The sequence below is a fragment of the Lampetra fluviatilis genome, chromosome 16 (genome assembly GCF_964198595.1).
Source record: "Lampetra fluviatilis chromosome 16, kcLamFluv1.1, whole genome shotgun sequence".
NCBI classification, from domain to species: Eukaryota; Metazoa; Chordata; class Hyperoartia; order Petromyzontiformes; family Petromyzontidae; genus Lampetra; species Lampetra fluviatilis.
This window is the reverse complement of record NC_136290.1, coordinates 6,079,688-6,092,969: the sequence shown is the minus strand read 5'-3', so window position 1 is coordinate 6,092,969 and position 13,282 is coordinate 6,079,688. Positions and strand designations below refer to the sequence as shown.

General features: G+C 46.9%; 1 protein-coding gene across 1 annotated transcript in view; it reads right to left on the bottom strand.

Moving 5' to 3' along the window:
• LOC144936482 (myotubularin-related protein 5-like) overlaps positions 1-13,282 on the bottom strand; it is a 97,210-nt gene that overhangs the window by 54,833 nt on the left and 29,095 nt on the right. Inside the window, exon 2 of the mRNA XM_078863576.1 lies at positions 566-651. Coding sequence (XP_078719702.1) covers positions 566-651 — 86 coding nt within the window. The remainder of the gene's footprint in view (positions 1-565; positions 652-13,282) is intronic.

Genomic DNA, 13,282 nt, shown 5'->3' with positions numbered 1-13,282 from the left:
GTGACCAGGCTGAGACCATCAGCTCGCTCTACTTGAGAACCTGGTTTAGTCACAGGCGTCTGAACCCCAGACTCAAACTCAGGATGTCAGTGGTGCTGGCTCAAGAGACTCTGAGCTGGTATCAGCAGCCCCTTGAGCCTCTAGGGCCTAGGCCAACCTCATGAGATTTCATCTGCAAGATTATTATCATCATCACCATCATGTATTATTAATTACTCAGTAAGGTAATGATTGCATGCCCAACAGTGTTAAAATCCATGCGACCACGGGGAGAACATGCGAACTCCAAATATACAGGCATCAGGGTCGGGATCGCACGCACGACCTCCTGTATAGCAGGTGAGGTAGTTAACATCTCGCTACCACGGCGCCCTTTGTTTGTATGCATGTATATTGAACTTCTTTCACACCGTACGTAGCCAACCGTGCTAATCGGAAGTGCGGGAGAAGGACAACAAACCAAAACACAAAAAGCAGTTGTAAAGAAATGAGCGCCGGCATAAAGAAAAAACAACACAAAGTGAGAGGCTAAAACACGGCGCTCGAGAGGGAATGAGGCACCCACCAGCTCGAGGCCCTGCGGGAACGGCGCGTCCTCCCACTCCTTGGCAGGAAAACGCTGGAGGATCTTGCCCCGGCCATCACCGCAGCCTGGGTGAGAGGGTGAGCAGCAGACACGCGAGCCGCCAGTCACTCACCACTCGGCTACTCACCCCTCACAGCCGCGCGTCGCGGGGGGGGGGGGTGGACGTGGCCCGGCGGTGGCGCGTTCGCCGCTCGTTGTCACGGAGGCTCGCGGTTTCGAATCCGGCAGGCTGCCCACCCCCCCCCACCACCGGTTACCGCTGCAGGTGTATCGACCGTAAAATACTTACGCTTCTGTCTGTGCCGCGGTGGACGTTATAAATCCCGTGACGTCACGATTCAATTTTGCCAAATCCGAATAGATGTGGATTACTCAATCGGGGATTACACAGAGCAAATCACTTCCTAATGGCAAACTATATCCGTCCGTAAAATGTAGCACTTTCGTGATTGCCCTGCGGAATAAAAATGGCATGCATACCATTATTTACTTGATTTCTCTAAATTTCAACTCTAAGAATTAAAATATTAGTTTCACTGCCATGTGACAGACATGACTCTAAATGTCAGAGTGGGTATAGAAAATGTGTCCTTCTATTGTGTGGGGCCAGAGGTCACTTGAAGGGATCTCAGAGGTAGTTCTGTGATATCCGCTTTCACAGTCTGTTCTCCAACACGAAGGGATGTTCTCCTCTGTGAAAGATCGCATTGGATTCATCTCATAACATGATGATGACAGCACAATTAGATACGAGTGGAAAAAGTAAAAAAATGGGTGTAAGATGACTCCGTGAGAATTGGAGAGCATCCCTCCTGAACAACACCTCTAAGCATGCACAATGAAAACTTGCACCCCGATTTCCTTCAGCGCTTTTCACATCTACGTTTGTTAATATTTAATTTCGTATAATGCTCAATTTATGCACGCCTGATTTTCATGTTCCAATTCCCATACAGTTTGACTACAGCATTAAGTAGAATAACCTTTGAGATACCTATGTATATAATTGCACGACTATACAATATTAACAAGACTTTCAGTAGAACTTTGTGGGAAGTAAACAGGGAGTCCCTTTGCAAATGTTGACTCCTGGTATTGCAATCGCAGCATCGGAGCGTCTTGAAGCATCACCCAACGACGCATACAAGTTACGCGACGCGGCAGCGTCAAAATCCTCGCGTCGAAATTTCCTTCGGAGATTGTGACACCAGGGGTCACCAGGGGTCGCCGAGAGCTAAAGCCAGGGCGAGCAACGCGGACATCGGCATCGCCGCCGTCGAATTACCTAAACAACTCATTCGGCCTTTCCCAGGAAATACAAAAAGAAAACCAAAGTTGAAAGGACCAACAGGGCTCTTCCCAGCGGAACGCTGCACATTTCCCCAGACGTCACTGGGTATCTCCCACCGAGGACAGGCCCCTTCCTGTGTGTCCCTGGCGAGACGGCAGGGCAGTCGCACGCCGTGTTGTCCGAACGTACAGCAGCGTGCAAATCCGCGCTGTTGTGCGTCACTGGCACACCGATTCGAGCAAGAGCCAGGGCAGGCAGCATGCCAGAAAGCAGAGGAACGTTTATAGATTCTGCTGATGTGGGCGAGCGGGCGAGCGAGGGAACGAGGGACGGGCGGGCGGGAGAGCGAGCGAGCGAGGGATAGGTGGGTGGGTGGGCGAGCAAGGGATGGGCAGGCGGGTAGTGTTATGCCTGAGCATTGTGGGGAAGACGTATTCATATTATATCCCATCACAGCATCACTCGTTTATCTCTTTTCTGTTTATCGTCATGGATGGCAGGGTTGCTCCCTCAGTGGATTAGCAGGGCTCCCAGTTGTAATGTTGAGATTAAAAAACTGCAGCGAGGACAGAATTGTGGTAATAGGAATAACAATACGAATGCTTTTATTTATCCAGGAACGCCTAGATGAGTCTCAACCCTCTTTTACAGAAGGATCCTGCATTGAAATGTTAGGATAATTGCATTAATGAGTGTTTGCCATGTGGGAGGAATCTAGAGTACCCAGGAAAAAAACAAAGCTACACTTGCACACAATCAAGAAACCACTGCAGCATTGCCATCTACTGGCCACATTGCAGCCCAGGCCTTCAATACCAGGAGGTAGTATCCCATCCAGTTACTATCCCATCCAGTTACTATCCAGGCTAATCCATGCTTAGCTGCTGAGATCCAACAGGAACAGGTTAGTTCCATACATGCTCATCGTCATCTCACTGAGGTCAGTTAAATGAATACCAGCTCAGAATCTTGCAGAATCAATTTTTTTTATTTATCCTTCAGAAATTCGATGAGCTATGAAGCTCTTTGTCACAGATTTCCAGTGGGGGGGGGGCGAGTTCAGAAAAAAAACTGTTGAGGCTGCACAATTTGGTCAAGGAGTGGTGGTTGTCTGATGTAGACAATGGACTCTGCCATAGCAATGTGTAAATTCCACCACTGCCAAAGAGCAGTGACTAATGCTAAATAGATATAGAGATGGACTCAGAGGCACATTGCAAGTGAAAATAGATGGCGGGATGGCCGGATGGAAATGTCCAAAGTACGCGCGGGCTGCTAATAAAAAAACTGCAACCAAGCCATGCATTACATTGCTTGGTTGTGTTGTATTTCATCGTTGTATTTCAGCGCATGACGCTGTTTAAAAAAAAATCAGCTTTGAAAGGAAATAAAGGAAGCGTCTAATCTAATGCGTTTCTACAGGCATACTCCAAGATTTCGCTTAATCTAATCAAGGTCACAATTTCCGTGCCCACCGTGACATCCCCGGGAAAAAAAACATCAGCCTTACTCCAGATCATCCAAGGACACAGTAGCAATTGTAGGACTGTTCGAATTAACCTGTACAAGGGACCTGACCTAGTTCCACCAAAGACTCCTTAAGTAGACGGTGGCTGCCCTGCCGTTTCTTTGCAGTGACCCTGTCTTATTTTTAACCCAGGAGCCCTGCCTAGAGACAAGCCCAAGGAGCTGCGGTTATATTGGCAACGCTCCAGAGTATTCTACACAACACTGATAGGTGCGCAGCTTAATATAGATAAATGACGATTCAAACTAAATTACGTGGGTATTGATCGTCTTGTCTTAACAACCGTGGATGAGATTCAACGTTTAAAAAAATATATTCATATATGTGCGCTACAACTTGGCATTTTCCAGAGTCGCGTAATATCCGCCCCGACCAACTAACAGCACACGCCCAGTGGTGCAGTGTTTGTGCGTGGTGTCTATTGTCTCTGTACGGAGATATTCACAAATCTGACATTTTTCGCAAACAGCTATGCACGTCAATGTCGCGTACATCCGTTCACTTCTTGAGCACAGCGAAGTGTCGTCTCCGTGTTTAAATCCGTTTGCGCATTATTTCTGTCCAGTGAACTATTAGTGCACGCACGGCGTAACCTGCCATCCTCTGTAGAAGCTCATGTAACCGACCTTTTCACATATTCGCCTACGCCTCACTCCACGACTAGTCCGACTATGCGATGTTGTACTGTCCGCCGCATCAACGTCACTCATTCCCTATCCACGACAGCATGAAGGTCTTCACACAACCGACAACTCCTCGTGGCCCTGCGGTGCCACAATCCATCTCACTCCTCCACACGAACTGATCTCACAGCTCCATCTCCACAGGTGGTCGCCCTCACAGTGGCGTTCCCCCTCCTCGGGCTGACGTTCTTTCGCCAGTCTTGTCCATCAGCCATCGTCCCTCTCCTCTGGCGATGTGACCTGCCCAAGCCCACATACTCGCCCGACTGCTGATGAGACGCTTCATGTCGAAACCGGTCCAGAGTTTGCGTGTCTTGAATCAATGCCGTGCGGCTGATGGGTCGTGGAAGAAACATTTTGTGGTATTTTTTTTTCTACGTGGAAAGATAGATACGTGAAGCAGACGTATTCTCTTCTTATTATTGTGATACTTTTTTTCAAAGATCAATTTGATGCATCTAACTGGCATTGGTTCACTAATACTGTACCCCCCTCTTTCCGTCTCTCAGTATAATAAATACACGGCACTGCATACTACAAGGATTTATTTCATTATCTAATCTCCGTAAATATTTATTTTATTGAATTCAAACAGTCCATTGAGACAACTATGGAGGATTTTAGGTCACATATTTATAAGGTGCAAATAAATATCTGCAGTCTATTTCTAGAATAAACATGGGATACTCTTTTTGTATTCTCCGGCATATTTTCATAAACAACTCATTAAAGCAGCATTGGCTTGGACATTCCAAAGCAGGCCATGACTGAAAAGAGTAATGAGAGTCATTCAGGCTTGTCTGGATTAAATAAATAGCATTATGAAGGTATATTATATAAGTGAGTAATGGCAAACCTGCAAATATGATTCTCTACCCAAGACGTCAACACGTAAACGTTTACTCTTTCAAATTAAGTTAACGTCCACACTTTATTGCGAACAGTATATTTTAACTACCAATAAAACAAAATTTTAATTTTATCAGGTAAGGCCCACTAAACTACACAGCTCTTTTTCAGAAGAGACCTCGCCACAAATGGTAACTCAATGAAGTGGCTTATCGTGTGGAAATTTATAGCAGCAAAATACTCCAAATGCATGTTTCTAAATGTGGAGGGAAAATCGGAGGACCCAGACAAAAATCCACTCAACCACGGGGAGAAAATATGTAAACTTCAAATATACAGGCATCAGGGTCGGGATTGAACCCACGACCTCCTGTATACCAAGCGAGGTAGTTAAAATCTCGCCACTGTGGTGAATGGACTTTCCCATATAAATCAAGCCTCTGACAATCACCTGGAATGCCCCTGATGTCATCACATCTGAGCAGCTAAGCAGGATTGAGCCTGGAGAGTGCTTGGATGGGTGGCCATTGCGCACGGACTGGTCGCCACATGGCTTGCGGGACGACATGGTGGGCAACGCAGGGCAGTACAGCCGAATCCATAATTGTACTGCACTTATCTATGCTGCCCACCTTCGCCAAACCTGTATTGAGCAGTGTGGTGAGGTATAGTCAAATAACCCACAGGGCCCAGACGGTGTGGGGGAGGCCCTCATCCAGCAGTGGATTGACAAAAGGGCAGTATGTGTTCATAGACATCACCCAAATTATTTGATGAAGCTGCTACGTTGGCAGTGATGCAAAGGCGCATATAACAAAAAAAACATTCCTCAATACAACTCTGGTCTTAAAATAAAAATATATAATGGGTGACATCTCGGGCAATGGCCCTTCTTAGATGTTCTATGAAGAAGGGCCATTTCCTTAAAATCACCTGTTATATCTTTATTTCCATTTAAGAGCACAGTGTTATTTACGAATTTGTTGAAATTGTATTCTTATATCACATTCCAGCTTGAAGCAGGAACAGAACCGCAGAGCCAATGCAACCTGACTCAGAGCTCCAGTTGATCGCTGAAGCACACAACGCTAATTCGCAAATGCTTACAGCATTTCACGCAAATTAAAGTACTAATCCTGCACTGTATAAAAATGCTACATGTAGTGAGCATTACCGACAATACAAGCAGGAATACTGACCAAGCCACAAAGGACATTTTTCAAAGAGATTTGCTAGCCAGCAAATAGCGAACGGATCAGAAAACACAAGCATCGTGAATTCCAAAGAGGCCTCGCTGCCAAAAGATTTGATGGGAAACATCTCTCCTCCTCCCGTGCTAGAATACGGACACCGCATCGCGTGGGCCCCTCCGTACGTGTGCAGGAGGCCCAACCTAACCCACGGCTCCTCGCTGCCAAATTCGTGCACTTCCAGCCGCGTGAACCGGCATTGCGACGACTACTGCCGTGGCGCCCGACAGCCCGCTCCACGCCGGGGCCGTACTCAGCCAGCGTTGCACGCATCAAAGGGGCGCTGGATTGGTTATTTTTCTCCCACTGCAGAACTCAAGCCATGCCTTGGACGCCGCATGCATTGAACGGATCGAGATGTTAACTCTCTTTTATGATTGTCGGTTCGATCCAGACTTGACGCCTGGATATTCGGAGTTTGCATGTTTTCTCGCTGCTAAAATTTGTACGTGATAAGCCACTTCGTTGAGCTATCATTTATGATCAGGTTGCTTCTGAAAAAGAGTTACACAGCTCAGTGGGCCTTACCTGGTAAAACAAAAAAAATTAGTAATCGAGCGCACCGACTGGTGCAACATCTGACAAATACAATAACCTCCAGACCCTGGGCATTGCTTGGCTGCAGGGCTTGAGATGGCTCGTGAGGCAAACGTTTCACAGTTTGGTTTTGGCTCGGCACGGAAAATAACCGGTGTGAAAACGACCGTGCCGTGAGGGCCCTGTGCTGCTGGCTCACTCGGGTGTGGCAGTCGAAAAGGAGAAGATAATCACTTTCGGGTTGAAGTGACTCAAATGGAACACAACATCTCGACAGGTTGATTTCTGCAGGTCACCACACCAGATGCTCTCTCATATCTCTGAACGTTCTTATCTTTTAAATAGATATAGCACCTTGTCCCCGCACCTCCGATAAGCGCCAATGGCTACGTACGGTGTGAAATAACTTAAAGATGAATACATATATCCCCAAGGCACTTTCAAGCAATTGTTAAATTGTATATAAGACGGTAGTAGTTGAGACGTGAGACTGTGCGCGGGGTTTCACTGCCTCAGAAGGCACCATTGTAGACTCTGCATGAGGTCGGTCCATTTCAACTTCTCCACCATCGTCACTATGTGATATTATTGTTATTGTAATGCTTGCTTATCTAGAAACACCTCATCGAGTCTCAAGACTCTTTTTCAGGAGGGTCCTGACAAGTTTTTGCAGGAGGGGGGGCAATGTTACTGTGTGAAATCCCAATTGAATATTTTGAAGGTACAGTTTCAGCATTGAGATAGCTATTGGAGGAAATCGCAGACCCCAAAAGGAAACCCATGCAGTATAGATGAACTTGCAAATGCATGAAGGTGCCGTGTTGTGGAATTGAACTCAGGTCCTTTTTGCTGTGAGACACAAGTGTTACCCCTACGCCACCCTGCCACCCACGTCGATCAAGATAATCAGAAATATCTGAGCAGAGCCCGTGGATCTTCCCAAATGCCTAGCTCATATTTCTTTCTGACATTGGGAGGCCTTTAATTAGCATTCGATTTAGCAATGGATTCTTAAAAGGTCCATAAACAAATATTATTACACATTGGCATGGCTCACCACAAGCTCCCATAGTGCTACCCTGCAGCAACCATGCATCCGGCACCTCGATGCAAAAGTCCCCACCCCCTGCTGCGCTGCGCGAGAATCTGCTGCCGGCTGCATTTATTGCCCAGTGTTCCCGAGAACATGAACACTCAGGGGAAGTGCAACATTCTGCTTCCTTCCCTCCCTCCCTCTGCATAAAAAGCCCCTCCCCCCTCCCCTCTTTACCCTGCCCTCATAACCCCCAACCCACTTCTCAGTAGCGGGTCGTACACACAGTGGCAACGAAAGTGAAATGAAGCGAAGATCGAGCGAAAACCTTGACAGGACAAAGCCCATGGCGGAAGGACAAACTCCTCGCTGGGCACAGCCGAATCTGCTCCACTTTCCGGAGCGCTGGCAAACGCTCCCGCGGCGGCTTGCGATTTCCATCCCGTTCGCACAGCCGTTTGTCGACGTTTTCCTTTTTTTTATACGAACGGGGTGAGAAGACACTGTGAACGCCACGACAGTAGTAGAGGGGCGAGAGCGATACTCGGAGGATGACGCTGTGAGCCGTGACGCTGCATTCAGCGGCGATGGGTTTCCGAGCCCAAACTCGCACGACATTTTGCGAACGCACCCAAATTGACCGCATTACTACTACTCCACAAGATCACGTGTGACAGCGATGCTTGTACACGCAAAATCCAGCGGCGGTTCGAGGTGGGGTTGATGGATGTGGGGTCACCCAGTGCAACAATATGCCTCGTACAGCAAGCAGGTTGCATGTCTATCTGAATATCAGAATCTTCACTTAGACTGGGGGAATCGATGAGCTGTGAAGCTTTTTCACAAATATCCGGGAGGGGCGGGTCAGCAAGTCACATAGCTTCTTCATCCTCGGTATGCATGGGTTTTCTCTGGGAATTCCTCTTGCCTCCGCGTCAAATGCAAAAAAAAGCTCAACAAGTGGACAAACATCCCAAGCGGGCAGGACACACATGTCAAAATGCATCTTGAGTTTTGAGTGAGGATTATCTCAGCAAAGTAAAGTGTCTGGAGGAAGCCAAGTGGCTCAGATGGCTCATTCCGTGGAACAACACTGAGCCGGCTGTGCTGAGATTCAGGGTTTGAATCTGGGAAGTCACCCTATGATTAAAACTGGGTTCTCGAACGCAGTGATTTGACGGCGACTTTGAATGCAGCTCTGTGAAACTGTCTTCCAGGGCCGATCTGACACAAGGATGTGCACTGGCTTTCTGAAGTTAGTTTTTAAATGGAATGTCATACTCTCATCCAAATATAAAGCCGATAACACAAGAGGAATACTGTGTAGTGTCTCCACACAGGCAAACATGAGCCGGTGGTGAAAATTCCACATTCTCACGGCAGTTGGTCAGTCTCTTGATCGGGCAACCACTGATCACTGCCTACAAAGTGGTACTCATTTTATTGACACTGGAGGGATGATGGACTAATCGTGCCCACAACCAGGATTTGAAATGTGAGTTAAGTACTGTAATTATAGGGGAGGCACAACTGTTGACATTAACAAACCTTCCACAGGCTCAATGCGATGCCATTGCTCTCCGATGCGATTCCAGGTGGCATCAATTACATTTTCCTGAACCTATTCATAGTCTCAAAAAGCTGCCAGCTCACGAAGCAAAAACGTTGGACATCGTGCCGAACAACACGCGGTGCAACCCGAAAACACATCGGAGAGACATCTATACAGCACAACCGCAGATGCCTACACAACAGTATCAATGCAACGCTGTATATTGACCAGGGGTGAGCGCGACACACAAATGTTTTGTGCAGCACAGCAGAACTAATGATCCGAGAAAATTAGTGGCCAGGGAGCGGTGAGTGTGATTGCCAGTATTCTTCTTCATCGTCGTAGTCTTCGTATGGCTGATGTCGACGTAGAACAACAACGACGATTTTATTTTATATCGAGGCAGAGGAGGAGACGGCAAGCCTTCACGCGGCCTACTGCTCCATTACGTGAGAAGTCACGACGAATGGCATCAACCCGATGACCAAACACCAATGAATGATCTCCCCGTCTCGAGAGCAACAACTCAAGCCAGTTTGCTACGTTTCACGGCGCTGGCAGTTCAATTCGTCACGGCCGCCCAAACTTTCTGGCCGTCGTTACCAAACCACGTAATCTTCTGCAAAGTGGGCACCAAAGCGCATCAAGAGCCTGGTCACCGCGCCAACGTGTGCAGAGTTCATGGCTTGTATTTGACATAAATGGATGGAGATGTTTATTTTTCTAATTAGAGGAACACCAAGAACGACTCCGAAGGTATTTTGCAAGGAAGGGCTTCATCTTGATGAAGATATCCAAATATAGCCTGTGATTGTATAAGCAGGAAGCCGGGCAGATTAATAGCTCGTATCGGCAGCGACCGCTCTGCAAGGCTATGAATAACGCGGCGCGTTGCGTATTCTCTCCGAAGGGGCTGTGTTCTGAGCACAGGAAATGCTTGCGGGTCCATCATCTGTCAAAACGTCCCCGTGTGTGATTGGTCGCTAGCAGGAAGTCGCTACCCTCCAAAAAACACGCATGAATGATCACACTGGAAAAATACCTCACTAGAACGAGAACTGTCCCCCCCCCCGCTTCCGACAATGTGGTGATCATTTTATCAGACACAGAGGGATGTGATGGGCCAAGTTCTTTTTATGAGCAGGATTTGAATTCACGACCTTCTGAAAAAGATTTGGGTGCTCTACTGCGTCCTACAACGATTGGACTTCAACAATGATTCGACATTATTTTTGCCCAGATTTTTCAGGTGGCATTAAGTGCGCTTCACTCAATCAGGTCCCAAGTGCAAATCCTGGTCAGAGGTCACCTCAAGCCAAAGTGATTTCCTGCTCAAATGAACACCGAGATGGTGTCCACCCCCTGTGTACGTACATCCCTTAACGAGTGAGGTAAATTTCACATTCCTATGTCAGGGGCGAGTCCATCCATGGGACAACCACTGTTGACTTCAACATGAAGTGGTGCTCATTTTATGGAACATGGAGGAATGATGGATTGAGTCAACAATCGACCAGGATTTGAACTGGAATCCTTGTCATTGTCAGCTGCTGGCTCTACTGCTGAGCCATCTCTGCCAGATGCCCATTATTTTTCCAGGATCACTCGAATGAGCACCACATTGTGGGAAATCAACCATGGGGTCATCATATTTAGCCCTGAATTCACCGTCGTGGGAATGCAGAATGTCCACCACTGGCTCCGAGCCACCGATAGATATGAGCATTTTAGCAGAAGACACTTTGACTGAGCTTCTGAATGAATTCCTTCTGCCAAAGCAAGTCACACCAATTCAACAAAAAGTACTCCCCATGGTCACGTGGATTTCTCCGAGTCCTCTCGGTTTTGCCTCCACATTTATAAACATGCATTTAGATTACTTAGATAGCTCAACAAAGGCCACTTTGTTGAGCTATCATTTGTGGCCAGGTGGCTTCTGAAAAAGGAAGATAATAGCTCAGTGGGTAAAATAAAAATAGTTTAGTTTTCATTTTTATATATTTTTTAAGTGATTTATTTACCTTGTCTATACTGTACACTCCTATTGTGTTTTTGTATTGTTGTTGTAACTTTCTGACCCGCCCCTACTGGACATTGGATTCCTCCAGAATAAATATTCTGATTCTGAATAGAAGAGTACATAAAAGAGTAAGAAGAGTACAACATCCGTGGCAAGATAAATATTTGCACAATAGCAATCACCGTGTGCGGAGCTGGTGAGATGACTCAGAGGGTTAATACTTGAGCATGAGCATTGAGTGGGCACTACTAAGATCCTGGGTTGAAAAAGACAACCACTCAGACATAAACCAAGCGTAGCGAGTTGATTATCTCTGCCCACCAATGACGGCATTAAATTTGGTTTTCACTCTATGCCGCTTATTCCAGCTCTGGAGAGAGCAGCATTCGTGGTTTGATCATTGTGTGAAAAACTCTTCTGTCTACAGCAGGGCATGTGAGGACATGCAGAGTCCATAGTCTGCCTACGAGGCAATTGAAGAGACCTCGGCATTAGCTATGTGATGTATTCTTCCACAAACTGTTCTCCGTCATACAATATTCACTACTCTATGCAACCGTTCCAAATTATTTCTCTCTCCAGGTTATGATGCATATAGCCCAATCAGAAGATAACTGGGAAAAGTTGTATGACTAAAGTCTCCGTTCACTAAATATACAAATTTCACTGGTGAATTTGCTATTTTACTGATACCTGAATGCATTTGCATGAGGAGATTTTAGAAGCCATCCACAAAGAGATTTAAAAATCCCATCAAAGGGAGAATCTGGAATTCACTCCCAAAAAAAAATCCAAGATCCAATCCAAGATCCAATCCATTTTTTGGATTCTGGATGTGAAAAAAATGAGAATGTTGAATCCACTTACAGGAGAATCTGGAATCCAGAATACCATCAGAGAGAGATAAAAGCGAATTTCACAAAGAAAATCCAGGATCCACTCAGAGGGAGAATCCATAATCCACTCGCAGAGAGAATCCATAATCCAGTCGCAGAGAGAATTCACTCACAGGGAGAATCCAGAATCAGCTCACACAAATCGTAACCACAGGCAACCGTGTGGCCCCACAGCTGAGCCTGCCCTACAGGGAGTGGTCTTCTCCTTTGTCCGTGCCACAGAGCGGAGGCCAAGGCCTGGCACACCAGACGCCTCCACACAGCCGCTCTAGGGGACATGGTCTCCAGAGCAACCCCGGTGGAAGATCGCTCCCGAAGCATGGAGGCACTAATCCCTCTCAAATAACCAATAACTGTGTGTGTGTGTTGGGGCCTGAGAAGGGAGTGGTGGCGCAGTGGTTCGTACACTGCACCACAAACCTGGGAACCTGGGTACGATTCTTGGTCACAGCTGTTGAAAAGTTCCGCCACCTACCGCGTGGCATAGAGGTCACCTGAGAGGGTCTCAAAGGTTTCTCTCCGATTATCTGCTTCCACGGGCGATCATCTAGCGTGAAGAGTCGCAGTGCTCCGTGAGAGCGCCCGATGGATTATTCATCTGACGACGCAACGTCGATCGTACAGTCAGGGATAAAATTGTGGAAACAGACGATATAAAATATTTAAAAACAGACTCCATGAACAAAGGCCACATTTTTGTTTATTAACGGACAACGTGCTACGATCATGTCCGGAAATCATCTCGATTAACCGTCGACTTCCCCTTTGCTTGCACCTGGCCTTGTTAATAAAAGCCACTCGCAAATATACAGCCACTGCGCAGCATAAAGACCACACACACAAGCCACGCTGAGCCACTGGGCTCCCTGAACGCAGTACGACCTGCAGCTGGTAAGCAGAGCATGCCCAAGTCGACAATTATGCTCTCCTGTGAATCTCTTAAAAGAACATCGCTTAATGCATTTGATCTTTTTTTTGCAATGAAAGTGCTTTCGGCTAAAATCGTATCCATCTATGGCACCCTCGGTGTCCTTTTTTTTACCGGATCGCAACATCG